Raw genomic sequence first — 18,090 nt, forward strand, 5'->3', positions numbered from 1 at the left:
GGACAGGAGGGCATTGACAAACTATTGTCCATCATGGACACACCCACTCCATTTCACACTACAGAGCCAACAGAGTTCGTTCTCCCTCAGACCCCACTAACATAAAGACCACTTCAGGAAATCATTCCTACGGTTATACCTTCATCTATCTATCTACAGTGGGGCAAAAAAGTATTTAGTCAGCCACCGATTGTGCAAGTTCCCCCACTTAAAATGATGACAGAGGTCAGTAATTTGCACCAGAGGTACACTTCAACTGTGAGAGACAGAATGTGAAAAAAAAATCCATGAATCCACATGGTAGGATTTGTAAAGAATTTATTCGTAAATCAGGGTGGAAAATAAGTATTTGGTCAATAACAAAAATACAACTCAATACTTTGTAACATAACCTTTGTTGGCAATAACAGAGGTCAAACGTTTACTATAGGTCTTTACCAGGTTTGCACACACAGTAGCTGGTATTTTGGCCCATTCCTCCATGCAGATCTTCTCGAGAGCAGTGATGTTTTGGGGCTGTCGCCGAGCAACACGGACTTTCAACTCCCGCCACAGATTTTCTATGGGGTTGAGGTCTGGAGACTGGCTAGGCCACTCCAGGACTTTCAAATGCTTCTTACGGAGCCACTCCTTTGTTGCCCGGGCGGTGTGTTTTGGATCATTGTCATGTTGGAAGACCCAGCCTCGTTTCATCTTCAAAGTTCTCACTGATGGAAGGAGGTTTTGGCTCAAAATCTCACGATACATGGCCCCATTCATTCTGTCCTTAACACGGATCAGTCGTCCTGTCCCCTTGGCAGAAAAACAGCCCCATAGCATGATGTTTCCACCCCCATGCTTCACAGTAGGTATGGTGTTCTTGGGATGCAACTCGGTATTCTTCTTCCTCCAAACACGACGAGTTGAGTTTATACCAAAAAGTTCTACTTTGGTTTCATCTGACCACATGACATTCTCCCAATCCTCTGCTGTATCATCCATGTGCTCTCTGGCAAACTTCAGACGGGCCTGGACATGCACTGGCTTCAGCAGCGGAACACGTCTGGCACTGCGGGATTTGATTCCCTGCCGTTGTAGTGTGTTACTGATGGTGACCTTTGTTACTTTGGTCCCAGCTCTCTGCAGGTCATTCACCAGGTCCCCCCGTGTGGTTCTGGGATCTTTGCTCACTGTTCTCATGATCATTTTGACCCCACGGGATGAGATCTTGCGTGGAGCCCCAGATCGAGGGAGATTATCAGTGGTCTTGTATGTCTTCCATTTTCTGATGATTGCTCCCACAGTTGATTTTTTCACACCAAGCTGCTTGCCTATTGTAGATTCACTCTTCCCAGTCTGGTGCAGGTCTACAATACTTTTCCTGGTGTCCTTCGAAAGCTCTTTGGTCTTGGCCATGGCGGAGTTTGGAGTCTGACTGTTTGAGGCTGTGGACAGGTGTCTTTTATACAGATGATGAGTTCAAACAGGTGCCATTCATACAGGTAACGAGTGGGGGACAGAAAAGCTTCTTACAGAAGACGTTACAGGTCTGGGAGAGCCAGAGATTTTCCTTGTTTGAGGTGACCAAATACTTATTTTCCACCCTGATTTACGAATAAATTCTTTACAAATCCTACCATGTGAATTCATGGATTTTTTTTTCACATTCTGTCTCTCACAGTTGAAGTGTACCTCTGGTGCAAATTACTGACCTCTGTCATCATTTTAAGTGGGGGAACTTGCACAATCGGTGGCTGACTAAATACTTTTTTGCCCCACTGTATCTATCTATCTATCTATCTATCTATCTATCTATCTATCTATCTATCTATCTATCTATCTATCTATCTATCTATCTATCTATCTATCTATCTATCTATCTATCTATCTATCTATCTATCTACTGTAGATTTAAACCTATATTTTCTCATTTTTCCAATATAAAAAAAAAATCTTAAATTGTTGCTAAAAGATTTCATCAGTCTAATGAGAGTATTTCCCTCTCATCGTTTTGCCACGTGTCTTCCCCTCCTCGTTCTCTGTTTCCACTGTTAACTCAATCACACAGCATGTGGGAATCTATTTTGATGCAAACATCAATTAGAGCCCTCACCGTGGACATGGAGCAGTGGTCCAGGGTCTCATCAGCAAACAGCACGGTGTCTTTAATGAAGACGGCACTGGCTCTCAGGATGAAGGAGGCGAACAGGTTGATGTGGATGTAGTTTCTGGTGCAGCGGAACTTCCTGCGTAACAATAGCGTAAAGCATACACTGCATGTAAATTAATATTTCATAAGGCGGAAGAAGAAGGTAAACAACTTCATGAATTTGCATGTGTAAGATGATTCATAATCCTCTGTACTACAAAGGCTCTTTGAGGCTTTATCATCTGAATATATGCATATTTATATATGCATAGACTCAATACTTGAAATGTGCAATTCACTTGTATTTTTATTTTTTATTCCTATTTATTCTATTTATCCCCTTTGTATATTTTATTTATATTTGTCTCTGTATTTATATATGTGTGTGTGTGTGTGTGTGTGTGTGTGTGTGTGTGTGTGTGTGTGTGTGTGTGTGTGTGTGTGTGTGTGTATATATATATAACAGTTCTGTAACTGTAACTTTGGTCGTTGCTGTGCTTTTTTTGGAAGTCGAATTTCCCAGAGGAACCCACCCGAGGGATTAATAAAGTTCTATCTTATCTTATCTCTTATCTTATTTTCCTAAAATTATAAGATGCTGTCCTAACCACACAAATCCTGAATGTGTCTGCATCATAGAAATTTCCCCTTTTATTGGCCTTTTGTGGGTGCAGATGGTGGTGTGTGCCGCTCTGGTCTAACCTGAAGGCTGCGAACACCACGATGGCTGTAATGAGGGAGATGAGTGACGTGGCGTAGCCTACGGTGTAAACCTGTCTGAAGGTATAAAGGTAACTCGTCTGGAGACAGGAAAACAGAGAAACCGTTAGTTTAGAAAAATATCAAAATAAAAGTCTGAAGCTGTGAGTCTGACTCAGATTGCTGCAACTTCAAGGGTTCTTTCTTTATAAGATTCATGAATGAATAATAATTTGTTTAAGCTTTAGATAGAAAAAGCAGTAATTATGCTGAAACACTGAAAAAGATGTATTTTTAACTGTGTGGTTATTTAAATATATAAACAATTTCAGGACCTGTAATTTCCCTTGAGTTGTTTACATTTATTCCTGGAACAAAGGTCCTCACAGCTAACTACAAATAGGTCTGACATAAAAAGGAAACAGCGATAGAGGAAGCAGAAACAATATGTTCATCCTTCATTGACTGGCATGATTACAACCACATGTCCGTATACCTCGGACTCAGGCTCGCTGTCATCGCTGAACGCGCAGGCCTCCTCATAGGGTGGATACATTTCCGACCAACCGTCAGCAGTACAGTTCCTGTAAACATACCCTAATGTGGGGAATCCAAAGAGAGAACGCAAGGAGACAGTTAATTTCAAGTGTTTCAATCGCACAAATATATGAATGTTGTTCTTTTATTATTTTTTGTGCCCTTCCTGACACAACCCCAAAAGGATTGGTGTTTCCTTCCAGGAATAAACCGGAGGTCTTTTTGTTTGCAAGGGGAATGTGCAAACCACTTGGAGCCACTTTTTCTGTCTCAAGAATGAAAGCGGCAATTTCAGTTCAGTTTATGGGTCGCATAACCACTGCATGGGAACCTGTAAATAACACCTTCAAATTGTTTCTTTCTTATAAAGACATATAACTACCTGCTGAAAATGTTCACATGTAATGCACCATGCATTTGCAAAACATGGTGATGAACACCCTGAGATCTCAACAATGTTCAGTCAGTCTCCTGACCATGAGCTTTCAACACGATGCTTGGGTGAAACTGCTAAATGCCCTCTTTCTCTATAATTTTGGCACTTTTCAAATTCCTCCAGTGGGACAGTCTGATGGGCTAGTTCTGACCTACAGGCTGTTTGTTTGAAAGCCTGGGTTTAGAAGCTCAGTGAACCTTTTTGTTACACCAAGTGTCCTTTTCTGTCTTGGTTTTTAGTCTTTTCATACATTTTACAACACAACTGACTGACAATACGAGCTATTTTAAATCTACCTGAATTAAAATGTGTTATTCGCATCCCTTTTTGTTGTGAAATGCGGTTGAAATTACACTCTGGCTCCTTTGGTCGAGTTTAACTTTTAGGATTTTTGAAAAGTGAAGAAAAAGGTGTTGTATGAAACCTACTGAAACCTACTGAAACTCTGCAGGTATATTTTCCTTTTTAACTTCAGGGCTAATAACTGCTACACCATTATCATCTTTTAATTTCTTTTTCTCCATTATATTTGAAGCAAATCCTCTACTCAGTCTATTGAAGCTCACTTTGGTCTCTTCCAACCTCTTTTGGAAATATCTGGTCCTTTATTGTCTAAAGTCTCCACTGTGCTTTCTTCTGACAATATATCTGTTGTTCAGCACAAAGCAGCAGTTTACAGTGATTTTTGACTAATGACACCAAAAGCAACACTGTGAGATGGAACAGAAGTTGCTGGCTGGACAGTTAAACAATATGCAGAACCTCATCCATAATCTCAGGGCAGCCTATTTTCACACTGCAGCAGTTTTTTCACAAAAACATATCGAAGAGACGTACTTTAAGTAAATGATATGCTTCCCGGCAGCTGTGTAAAGGGGGAAAAAATACGAATATTTAGAAATTTGCAAAATGCTTGTGAAACCATGAGCTGATTAATTCCTTTGTAATTAAATATTGAATCATAATTGCTTTACAAATCAATCAAAGCAATTTTCCTGTAGACTCCTGGTGAAGCATAGGGCCACAACAACACCACGCCAACGGACTCTGTTCTGGGCCGTTCTCTTCAGCTGGGTCCACGTCATTCCGGCGGCCTTCACTTCGCTCTCGACAGATCTTCTCCACGTCTGTTTGGGTCTCCCCACTTTCCTTTTTCCTTGTGGGTTCCAGTCCAGTGCTTGCTTTGTGACGTTGTCGATTGGTTTTCGAAGTGTGTGGCCTATCCAGCCCCATTTTCTCTTCTTGATGTCTTGACCGACCGGGTTCTGGCTGGTTCTCTTACACAGGTCTGTGTTCGAGATCTTCTCAGGCCATCTGATGTTGAGGATGTGTCGAAAGCACTTGTTGATGAAAAGCTTACCCGGCTCGCTGAGGAGGCAGAAAAGACTGGCCTGAAGATCAACGTCAGAAAAACAGAGGTGTTGCGGCTGAACAACAGACAAGAACATCCACAGCAGCTACAGGGAAAACACTTGGTGGAAACTGACTGCTTCATCTACCTAGGAAGCATAGTCAACAGTGATGGTGGCGCAGATGAAGACAAATCAACAAAGCAAGGCTTGCATTCAACACCCTGCGACCCATCTGGAACTCCAAAGCCTTATCTCAGCACATCTTCAACACTAATGTGAAAGCAGTCCTCCTGTATGGGTCCGAGATGTGGCGGGTGACCAACACCACTACCAGCAAGATCCAGATTTTCATCAACAATTGCTTTACACGCCTTGTTTTAACCTACAAGCTTTAAGTCATCAGTCCGGTACACTTGCACCAGTATTTCTTCTCTGAGACTATTTCGGTTCATCGTGCTTTGAGTCAAAAAACGTTTTATTCTTTTATGTCCACTGACGTCTGCTTTTGGTTAAAGTTCATTTGGATACAGCGGGTGACAGGAGAAATTCATCTGGTATTTGTGGGACTGTGTATTTAAATATCTTTGCCAGAGATAGCGCATAGGTAATAGCAGAATTGCTGTTTAGCAGAACAAAGATGCATAAAAATAAATGACAGGAGGATTTTTTTCTTTGTTCGTTATTTCCTCTGAGCAAACAGAAACCGACTGGAGTCCAAATGCTGCAAACTGTGCAGCTGAAAGCAAAGCCTCTTGTTTGTTTGGGTGATCAGCAATTCAGATCATAATGAGCCGTTATTTCCATCAAGGTAAAGGAGGAAAGAGCATTACTCGTTAATTAATGTGGCTTTCCCTCCTCTAATGGTCCTGTAACAATACAACAGACCAATATTGCTGTCTGTGTGCGTCATTTTAAACGTTTACTTGTTGTCCTATAAGGACCAGTTTAATAGTCGCAAAACATGTAATTGTTTTAACCAAAGAAAAAGCTAATAAAAATCTTAATGTGGATATATGTGCATTATTTACACACGTATGTGTAAATATAAAAATTGCTAAATGCAAAAGCTCATTATTAAGAAAGAATTTATTTCTCATGGTGTCACAAGGACTTTCTTTGAGGAGACAGCAGCCGAAAAGGATGTCAAATTGTGATGAATGAACCCTGCAGACAAGATTTCAATCCACTTCTGCCAAAAACATCCTAGAGCATATTATATGTGTGTGTGTGTGTGTGTGTGTGTGTGTGTGTGTGTGTGTGTGTGTGTGTGTGTGTGTGTGTGTGCGTGCGCGCGTGTGTGTGTGTGTGTGTGTGTGTGTGTGTGTATTCTTGCCAACAAACATACATGAATACATGCTATGATTCTCCAGCATTGACTCCAGCCTGCTTTAGCTCTGCTGATTATCCAGCAGAGCTAAAGCTAATACTGGTGCGACAGCACAGCATCCAAGAATCGGATTTTTACATTATATTATTTTAACAATGCTGGTGATCAGATGATTTGGCTATGAGGATCTGTGCTTTTCTGTGTTCACTGAGGCTGGTGCAGGAACCAACCTTGATTGCTGGAGAAATGCTGGAAGACTTCAGAGCAGGACAAATTGACCACCTGCCCAACCTCAGCTCGCAGCCAGCACCCGATCTCATCCCATTCTGTTTTACATCCTGCAAACAGAGACAGAGGGAGAAGCAGCAGAAAGTTATTAATAACACTGTCACAATGCTGACAGTATAGACATTCAGGTGCTCAAGATTTAGTGCAAAATCCAGCTGCAAAGCTGAACATCTCTTTTGTCAAGCTTTAGTTAGAATAACTCTACTTCCACAAACCGCATCCTAAAAGTTTGTACTTATATTTTAAACTTCATAGGTAATTAGAACAGGTTAAATTCACTAAATTTATGCAAACATTTACAGCTTTACTTAGTGGCTTTCCCAATTGCAATTTTTACAAAATGTACAGTACTGTTCAAAAGTCTTAAGCTACCCCTCATATGTTTACAAATGGGAAATAGGTGCAGCCTTGCTTATTTTGCAAGGTGAAGATCCCAACAATCAGTCAGCCCCTTATGAACAAGCACAAGCGTCAATGGGAAGGAAAAACTCCCTTTTAACAGGAAGAAACCAGCAGAACCAGCCTCAGGGAGGGGCAGTTTTATCAAGTTTATAAAGTTTTATGAAAAAAGAAAAGTTTTAAGTCTAATCTTAAATGATATGTGGCTTGAGATTTGTATAACTTAACTATTAAAACACGACTATTCTGAATGTTACTTGAGTATATTTTCAATGCTGGACTTTTAATTAATTAGCTTCAGCTGATTAGCTCTGCCAATCTGTCACACCAATCTGGAAAAATAGCAACGAATCACTATTCCATTCTCCCTCGTCTTCAGGGCTCAGACTGTGAAACAGGAAGCAAACTTTGTTTTGAGTCTGAAAACCTTCTCGTGTTTTCTGATAGTGTGTGTGAGTGTGTGTATGTTTGTGTGTTTAGTCCCCATTGCCGCATTTGATCACAAATACCTCCACAACTATTAAACTGACATTACAGTTTGTTTCAGACATTTTTGTGCCATTCAGGATGATTTGCAATTACTGTGATGATCCCCTCGCCATCAATCACAATCATTATGTTTCAAAGTCATTGTCATATGCACAGCAGAGAAACATGTTTCCCTGTACAATGAAATGTATGCTTTACTGTCAACAACAGATGTCAAACAGAACAATCCACATATAAAATAGATAAGTAAAAGAAATAATCATTTAAAAACATTTTTTTGAGAAATACAGTAGAAATACTAGATATGTAAATAATATATTTACATTTGGAAAAAGAATCTGAGCTCCAATAAGCTATGTAGATATTACGCTATATGCTACATCAGTGTTTGTATTATCTCTGTTAAAGTACCAACATTATCTGGTGTCTTTATGTGCACCACGAAGGAAAAATGAGATCTAATGCTTTTCAGTCGTCCGTCAACAGCCTCAGCATCTCGCATGTTTATGAAAGACTGAGTACATCTCAAAAAGCCCTGAACTCCAGCAATGCTATGAAGAGTTCCCTGCAGCGTGACATACATCCTGCTGTTTTATTTATGAAGAACGGAGCAGACGCATTTAAACCTCAGGCCTTCATGTGCAAACACAGTACATTCAGGTGACCTGATTGCCAAGTCACGTATTCACTCTCGTATAATTAAAATTGGGTATTTATATTAATCCTGACCTAATAAATCCAAAGTGATGCATAACACCAGCTGACAAGTCCCGTCCACAGTCTTGTAGCTGTGATTGGCCCACATTAAAAGCTTTCACTTTTTTTTTCATCAACTACATTCTATATAAACCGCGGATTACTCGGTTTAACGGACTAATTCATTTTTCACTGAGTTGACAGATTTGACAGGAGAAAGTGGATGATTGGATGGAGTAGCTTGTCTGATCAATTTTAATTGTGCTGATAAACGGAGCGTGTACTGCACCAAATATCTGCAGTAATCTCAGATAAATGTCAACAGCAGTGATGAATTAAAAAGGCAATGTAAGCAGATATTTTTCTTCATTTACCCCAAAGGCTGAGGTGAGATCAAAATAAATGTCAAATACATTTTAAGCAGGAAATCTCTTCTCTGAAAAAAAGGAAAAAAGTATCAAATCCTCAGGCACCATAAACTTCGAGGAACATAAAACAGTTTCGGAGGCTAGAGTGATTTCTGAGTAAAACATAAACACAGCCCCCCTGCATCTGAAATGGAGATTACTGCTCTGCACTCGGCAGGATGTTGGTGAGGCAAATTTTGTCCTAGTGCTGCCATTCATTTGATTGTATTTGTGACCCTTTATGTAATAAATACTTTCTTAACTGGTGACTGAAAAAGGGAAAAGTATACCAGAGGCTGTATGTGAGAAAATAAGCAGTAAGTCACTTAAGATATAATTTTTTATTGCCAAATCTCCAAGTTGCTCTACTTTCTCAAATCTGGTGACTCATTTCAGTGAGCTTGTTCAGTTTGGGGTTTCATGTTCTTTCCTAGAATTGCACTTTATGATAACCTAGATATATAAAAAGTAATATAGCACATGATGTAGGTCCGATGGCCTTAAGATACCATTTGAGGCGCAGACGGATTGACCTTATGTCCACTTGTGAGTGGGTTCTTCAAAATAATACCTTTTCAGGACAAACTAAGTCAGGAAAAGATGACAGCTATGGATGCATGTTTTCCATCTACTATACATATCTGTTATTAGGAAAATGGCAGAAACTTAACATTTTCCAAACAAAAAACTGTGCGGTGCAGAAGACACAACGATGATATGTTTGTATTTGTCAAGCACAGAAAAACCCTGAATGAAAATCTGAAGTTCAGCTTGGATTATTACCTACAGGCCATTAACTTTTTGGATGGATTTCAGAGGACAACGAAGGATGCCTGCAAACCTAAATCATCAGAAATAGGACTATCCGAAACCCCATGTAACATGCAGACAGTTTTCATTACCTTCTCATTGAGAAAATCTCTTTTAGGATGTGAGACTGAGACATTCTGATCAGGACTCCAGAATCCAGTCTATGAGCAGCATTTCGCACAGATATAAATCTCAGGTGTTCACACTGGCTCATAACAAAGTTTTATAACTCGAGAGAAGCAAATTGATCAAATTGAGGGACATTTATAAAAAACAAAAAAAAAATCCCACAAACCTTAAAAGTGCACTTGAAAAGCTCACACAAGAAGGTTAACCTAGCTTACCTAGAAGACCTCATCAGGGGGAGCACGCTCCCCCTCGTTGAAGAGCTCACCCACTTAACTCGCATCCCAAGAAAATAGCTAACCCCAGATAAGGCAGCGTGATGTATCCCGAGATAACAGGACTGGGACATCTAAATAAAGGTGTGAAACAATCGCCTTCAAAAGGTTATCAATTGACTTCAACCAAAATTAGGTACACTCGGTGCAGCAAGAGTTAATAGTTATTAGTCTCAACACCCAAGGATAAGCAGAAGAGCATGACTGATATGATGGAACTGAGATTTTGTTACACTTAACTTTTGCAAAACATAAATAGAACTAAATTGAAACTAAGGATTTTCAGGAAATAAAAACTAGACTAAACTAGCAAAGAATTGGTAAAAACTAATTACAACTGGCAAAAAATTGAAAATCTGGAGTCGAAACTAAATAAAAAATAAAACCTAATGAAAATGGCGAAACGTTTAAAACTCTGGTGCAGAGATTGGCAAATCTGACCAGGAACGTTATAAAATGGATTGTCAGAACAGTCAGCGTTAAAGCCACTTTTGACAGTCCATACTAGGATGGCATTGGACATCTTGGGGGTGGAAAGGGGGTTGGTGTGACCAAGGTGTGGTTTGGCTTGTCGTATGTATATTTGAGATCATATGGCTCTGGATGGACTGGTTACCAGGGCATGGAAGGAGGACAGACTCATTAAAGGAGGAGAAGGAACTTGCTGGGATTGGAGATCCTCTGGGTGAGTGGTTGATTAAAAGCATGCATAAAATAGAAGTTATCTGTTGTTATTGATTGGTAATAGATTGATAATTGGCCACATTTACAGCTGTATTGACTTGTTGTGGACGTAGTCGACTTCAGGTTTAAACACTCTAATTAACAGGTTGAAAATAGTGACATTAAAGGAAGAGTATGCAGCGCCACCCTGTCAGACGCCAGTGATGGTGGAGCTCACTGATGAATCAGGTGAGCTGGATTCATGGCTGATTCAAAACTAAGATCCCCCTGCTGTGGTCAGTAAGGGGAGAAAAGGGGGAAATAAAATCAAGAATTAAAGAGGCATTTATAAACATTTAGGTGTCAAGTGAAACGGGACAAAAGGGGGTGTTATACTGTTATTTTCAATGTCAGCATTATTATGGTATGAGAATCATGCAACAAGCATTGCATCGATGATCATTTATTGAAGCTTTTGACCTTATACTAACATCTGTGTTCCTGTGATTGTTATAACCTCTGATGAATCTTTTATTTACAGGTGTTAGGATAATGATATAATTTTTCATTGCAGGTGTAACCATGATCATTTTTATACATATTGCAACTTGTTGCTCATTGTAGAGTTGTGCTCAAGTTAATAAGGGTGAATAGTTACAGCCAGCGCGATGTCTGACTGATCTATTGAGGGGAAAGGCTTCGAGCATAGAAGGCCGCACGCGCTTACAAAACACTGATATCATGTTATTCTTTGTGATCTTTTCTTAAATTATGTCTTTAAGGTTAGTTTAAATAGTGGCAGTTAATTAAACGAGATTTATTAAAATATTAAATACCTGAGTCAGAACGTTACACGCGGATCACCTTAAGAGTCTGGGAAACTTTGTAGCTGCCTAACTTTTTTTTTTTTTGAATGTTCTAGCTCCGTTGATTTGACACATTGGAATGTGTCAAAAAAGGGGGGGAAGGTTGAGCTTTAACATCAAACCATGATTATTTGAACATTTTATAACTTCATTTGTGTCTTTAATAATTTAGGAATGGTAAAGCTTAAGCTAATAGCGGTCCGAGAAGACGGACCTTTTAGAGAATCAGTGAAAAAGCATAAACTATCATTTTCATGTTTAATCATTACTCATTGAAACGAACTGAATAGCGTTTAGAAGATTTGTTAATTTTTTGTCTTTTGTTAAAAAGAGGGGTTTCAATAATTTACAGACACACCTTGCAAATGTGCTTATAACGAGTTGGCACTCGGCCTTTTGAAGGTCAGAAGCTTCGTTCGGCGTGACTGTCCGGACTGATAAAGTGTAAGAAATGCCTTGAGTGCGGAGGGCTAAATGCAAACATGCTTACACACACATAAGATATGATTAGAATAAGTCCCTGGGACATTCTGAATGTTTTAGACCAATTCTGAATCACTAGAAGGTCAGTAGATAACAACATTAGATTATTAGGGTTAGGAAGAGAGGTGTTTTGGTTTTCTGTCTCTTACAGAGACAGAAAAGCAAGAGCAAGCTCATAGACCTTACTTTGCCGCATGCTACAGCATCAAAAAGATTAGAAAGAAAAAAAGGGAAACTGCTGAGAGTAATAATACTTTATGAGAGATTTTTACTGAACTCCCAGGAATCCGCTTCAGACGCACGGCAACAATCAAGGACAAACTAGTCTGGGGGCCTCTTTCTGCTCCAAACCAGAAAATTGGAAGTTGTTGTTGTGGTAATTGCAATTAATGTGAGAACCTGATGAAAACTGACAATTTTAAAGATGTGTTTATTATTAAAATCTGCCCTAGCACCAGTTTACAAACTGCTGATTAGTTTATTCTTAGTTTGTTCCCAGAGTCTCTCAGTTCTCCCTGGATGACTCCATCAGGGTTTGTTTTGTGCCTGTTTGTTTTTGTTAGTGTCCATGGGCGGGACCCATTTAAAAACACGGTAAAAAACAAAAAGATGATCCAAAATCAGGTCATTTAAAAAGGTAAAATAAGACTCTAGTCTAGTAGTTTATGTCATGGTCCGTGGGAGCAGTATCTGGGGAGTGTTCGTGTTGCCTCAGTGGCCACGCCCTCGGGTTGGACCATCAGCATCACACCTGTATTCCATCCCAGGCAGCAGGGCTATTTCACCCAGCGTGGACGGCTGATCCACCCCAGTCCGTTAGTCACTCTTGGTAATAACTTGGGTCTCCTAAGCTCTGAGTTTTTCAGGCATTTTGTTACCTGTGTTAATATTACGCCCTCCTGCCTGTTCTGCGTGCAAGAGAACTCCCTCGGTCTCCGTCTTTCCCTGCTAGGATTTTCCCACGGACACTCTCCCCTCCGAGCCCCACGGTCTGACTCTGATTATAAGCCGCAGCATTCTAATTCTTCTTTAGTTTTGACTCTCCGTTCTCCTGCACCCAAGTAATTGTTTCCCCTTTCTGTTGCATCTTCCCACGATCCCGATCACGGCTTCCCAGGGCATTTCAGTTCCCGGTTTCCTCAGCTTGAGTTATATTCTCGTTCCCTTGGTTGTTCCTGGACATTTATGTTAAAGAAATAAATCTGTACATAGTTCCCGTGAATTTTGTATTGAGTTTGCCTTTGGGTCCCATCTGTGAGTGTAAACCTTGGTTCCTGACAGTTTAATCCATTTAAAATATTTCTCTAGCTGGGCCCGCGTCCCCATTTTAGCATTTTTTAGTAGATAAAGGCGAATGGCTTAAACATGAATTGAGCTGCAGTTCGGGGAAGTCCTCTGAGGGGACTTGCGGCAGCTCCCGGGCCTGGCAGATCCCCATGTACTAATGAGAAGTGAAAGAACTGAAAAACGGAGGGTGGGGCATGAAAACGAGAAAGAACAGCTTGTAGAACTGAGTGGTCATATATAGATGAGAACCGGAAGGGGCGTGTTCAGAGGCGTGGTCACACTCCTGAAATTCAGATAATTTATCTCCAAGTAAACTTTTCCTTATTTTTCCCACCTTTGTGATTTCAGGTAACAAGCAGGCAGAAACAGTAAGGCAGCCTGTGGGATTACATCAGAGAACAGTTGAGAAAAAAGAAACCAGTGTATGATAGAAAGCTACTGAATTATGTAAAAGGGACAAAGGGCAGCAAAGATGTATGTAGAGAAACCGATGAAGCTAATGAGATTTCTACACGTACAGAAACAATCGCTTGTTTCTAAAGGTTATTATGTATCAATAGAAACATATTTTTACCTATTACAAGAGCAGAACTGAAAATTATTATGCTCATTAAAGAAGCATTACAAATTATCCTGTTGACTAGACTATCAACATCCTTTTTCTCCCTCCTGCCTTATCTCCCCCCCTTCTTCCTCCCTGTCCTCCTCCATATGTCCCTTCATCCCTCACTCCCTCCATCTTCTTCTTTATCTACTCATTGTGTTCTTAATGTTAATGTTGCTCATTTTTAAAAGAATTGTGTATATTTATTGCATTTTGCTTGATGGTTGTGTGATTTCTGCTGACTGTACAACAAATTGCCGTTTAAGGACAAAGATTTCCTTCATCCTTGACCCCCTAGCTTTCTCATTCTTCTCAACCTTCCTTTCTCGCTTCTTCTTATCTCCCTCCCTCCCTGTCCCCTCTTTCCTTCCCTTCCCCCGTCATCTTTTTCTACAGTTCTTCACTTGATGTCTTCCTACCTATCTCCCTCCCTGTTCAACCCTATCTCTCTCCATCCTCTTTCCCTTAATTTTCTTCCATCTACTTCCCTCTCAGTCTTCTTCCCTATCTTCCTCACTGCCTTTCTACCCCCATTTATTCTGTCCCTATCTTGTTCCTTACCTATTTTCCTCCCTTCCTCTCAATCTTCCTCTTTACATTTCCTGTCCATCATTATGTTTATCCTGGTCAGCTGTTTTTCTCATGTGTCTCCACTTCCCCTGATCACCTCATGTGTGTATTTAAGTCCTTTGTCTCTTACTGTTCATTGTCAGGACGTCTGCCAATTTGAATGAAGATACAGAGAAAGGAAGGCTGAGAGTGTCATGGCGGGGTGCGCCGGTGTGATTGTTAGAGTGGACCCAAAAGCAGACACTGGAGGAAGGAGCTGGTTTGCAAACAGAAGATAGGGTAGCTGAGAGCCTTTATTGCATCAGCCCTTATTTATTTATATATATAGATATCTCTCTCTCTCTCTATATATATATATATATATATATATATATATATATATATATATATATATATATATATATATACATATACATATATATATATATATATATATATATATATATATATATATATATATATATATATATTACATTTTATTTAAAAATAGCGCCTTTCAAAGCTCCCAAGGACACTGTACAACAGATAAAAACACAGAAACTGGAAATATACACAATAATAAGAATAACAGATAAAAGTTAGAGCATACAGAGGTTTAAACATAACCAATTTTAAACAGATGAGTTTTGAGGGTGGACTTAAAAAGAGGGAATGAACTAATATTTCTGAGGTCGGGGGGTAAGGAATTCCAAAGTCGAGGGGCAGAGCAACTAAAAGCCCTGCCCCCCCATTGTAATCAGACGAGCGGAAGGAACAGAGAGAGAAAGAGAAGATGAGGATCTGAGGCACCAGGATGGGAAGTTCATCTGTACTAAATCGGAGAGGTATGGTGGAGAGAGAGAATGAATAGCCTTAAATGTATAGAGGATTATTTTAAAATGGATGCGAAATTTAACCGGGAGCCAGTGAAGCTGCTTCAGGATTGGGGAGATGTGGTGGGTAGAGGAAGTTCTAGTAATAATACGGGCAGCAGAGTTCTGGACACGTTGGAGCTTGTTAATAGATTTTTGTGTAAGGCCAAATAATAGTGAGTTACAGTAGTCAATTCGAGAGATAACAAGGTTATGGACGAGAATGGCAGTGGCATGAGGAGTGAGGAAAGGGCGGAGGCGATTGATATTACGGAGTTGGAAATATGCTGCACGTGTGACATTATTGATATGTGAATTAAAGGATAATGTGCTATCAAGAATGACACCCAAGCTTTTCACAGAGGGAGAGATAGGGACCAGTGAGTTATTGATGGTGAGAGAGAAATTGTTAATTCTGGATAGCAGTCGTTTAGTGCCGACCAGGAGAAGTTCTGATTTATTGCTGTTGAGTTTAAGGAAGTTGGAGGAGAACCAGGAATTGAGTTCAGCTAAGCAGAGGATAAGGGAGGATGGAGGAAGAGTAGAATCGGGTTTGGTAGAGAGGTAAAGCTGGGTGTCATCGGCATAGCAGTGGAACTGAATATTATATTTACGAAAAATATGTCCGAGTGGAAGAAGGTAAATGATGAAAAGAAGGGGCCCGAGGACAGATCCCTGGGGCACCCCAGTAGATAGAGGAGAAGGCTGAGAAGTGAAGGATTTTAATTGAATGAACTGAGTGCGGTCAGACAGGTATGATTTAAACCAGGCTAGTGGAGTATGAGAGAGACCAATAGAAGCTAATCTGCTAAGAAAAATGGGATGAGAGATGGTGTCAAAGGCTGCACTCAGATCAAGGAGTGCAGCCTTGATCTCTCTCTCTCTATATATATATATATATATATATAGAGAGAGAGAGAGAGAGAGAGAGAGAGAGAGAGAGCGATATATATATATATATAGAGAGAGAGAGATATAAAGATATATATCTATATATATAAATAAAGGCTGATATAATCTTCATTATATAGTAGATTAAACAGCTCAGCACTCAGTCATGAGCCCTGCAGGTGATTTTTAAGCAGTGTAGTGGCTGCTGACATTTATGTGAGACAGAGCAGTGACTCTGTCAGAGTGAAATTCCCATTTTCTCTCTGTGCCTCACTTCATCTGTATAAAGCCACCATGTCTAATCCATTATGATAATGTTTTTCTGTCCCACAAAACCAACTGCACTCATCTAATCAGATAATCCGCAACCCGTCGTAACCCTGGGAAGCGATAGTGAAACAGGGGTGCATTCGCAGAGACCCCTGGATGGTTGGACTGTGTGGCTGTCAGGCTGACTCGGTCTGATGTTCCTGAAGTCGAGGATTCAGAAATGACAAAGGGGATTGTGTGGAGGGATGCTTCAAATCATCTATCATCTCACTCAGTGTTTGTTCAATGAGTTGGTATCTCATGGGTTGGCGCTATGAATTGTGGGGTTGTTTTAACACAGCAGGTCACAACCAAACACACAGACGATGCATGTTTTACAGTTCATGTCTTCATCTGTTGGCTCCATTATGACTAGAAGTGTCAGTCTTTCTTTGGGATGAAATAACTCAAAACCTACTGCATGGATTGTCTTGAAAATTGTATGCAGACACTGAACACTTGATGTCCACTGGATAATTCTGATATCCGTACTTTTCTTGTACAGCCACATTTTTGGTCCCCTCTCTGTTTAGAAAAATGCAAATGCCTTAATAAAGCTTAGATGTAATTCTGCACCTCTGCTTTAGTTAATTTAATCTATACAGAAGTTAGTCCCTGCCACCACTTCTAGCTGCTTGTTGGTATGGTGGACACTGTCCTAGTCAACAGTGAGAGGAGAAACCTCGGTCCTTAATTTTGAACTAGAACATATGAAACACCTCTGTGGTGGACTGGCGCCCTGTGTACATCTCCCCTTGCCCTTGGCAGCTGTTTTCCCTTTGCACTACAACTATATAGTAGGCCATATGAAAACTTTCCTGCCCAGCTCTGCACCGCTCAGTGAGCTGCATAGTTAACCTCATCCTGCAACTCCCTCTTTCAGCCAGTTCATGCTCAGCTAATTCAGCATACCTTTGATCACTCACTCACACTTACCTTCTGCAACCCACAATCTCTGGGCAACCCTAATTAAATGTAATTAAACCGCAAACCTGGTGATAAACTGTTCTCGTCTGTACCACAATCTTCTTTTGGATCCCTTTGCATGCTTTTTGTAATACTTAAAAGCAAAATAACCATAATTAATCTCATTAAAGACAAATATGTGCAGCAAAAAAATTAGATTAAAAAAAAAAGCTTGTTATGTCTCCGCTAAACCAGCTAATTATAAAAGAGCCTCTTCTCCTCTCTCATGGCTTTCCATCCACACTAAGCCAGAATTAATCACAGCCTGAGAAACAATGCTTTTCAAACCACTCCCTGTCAAGAGCATCTTGTTGTGAGGGGGGTAAGATCTACTGTGGATAAGGCGATTAAAGTAAAGTTCTGAGTAAAAACAATGGTTACATAGTGGGTACAAGCTTGCAGTTAACTACCTGCTGGGGTTAAGCTCGAAATAAAAGATTTATACAAGGACTAAACTGTCATCAAGGATTAGGAAAATGCATTCTCCAAGATTGCAGATATTTCTCACTGATTATAGACAAAACTGGATCCTCAAATTTAAATCTGGTGAGAGGGAAACGTCTTCTTAAGCACACTGTATGTGGGAGGATTGTCATCAGAGAGGTCTAATCCTTACAGAACAAAGAGAACA

General features: G+C 40.1%; 1 protein-coding gene across 1 annotated transcript in view; it reads right to left on the reverse strand.

Moving 5' to 3' along the window:
* Positions 1-18,090, reverse strand: part of ghrhra (growth hormone releasing hormone receptor a) — a 48,130-nt gene that overhangs the window by 18,735 nt on the left and 11,305 nt on the right. Inside the window, exons 3-6 of the mRNA XM_085439440.1 lie at positions 6,710-6,817; positions 3,324-3,424; positions 2,831-2,928; positions 2,093-2,225 (exon numbers count right to left, since the gene is read on the reverse strand). Coding sequence (XP_085295566.1) covers positions 2,093-2,225; positions 2,831-2,928; positions 3,324-3,424; positions 6,710-6,817 — 440 coding nt within the window. The remainder of the gene's footprint in view (positions 1-2,092; positions 2,226-2,830; positions 2,929-3,323; positions 3,425-6,709; positions 6,818-18,090) is intronic.

The sequence above is a fragment of the Copadichromis virginalis genome, linkage group LG18, assembly GCF_057382275.1.
Source record: "Copadichromis virginalis isolate Kocher_CV1m ecotype Utaka linkage group LG18, C_Virginalis_male_GT1.1, whole genome shotgun sequence".
Classification (NCBI taxonomy): Eukaryota; Metazoa; Chordata; class Actinopteri; order Cichliformes; family Cichlidae; genus Copadichromis; species Copadichromis virginalis.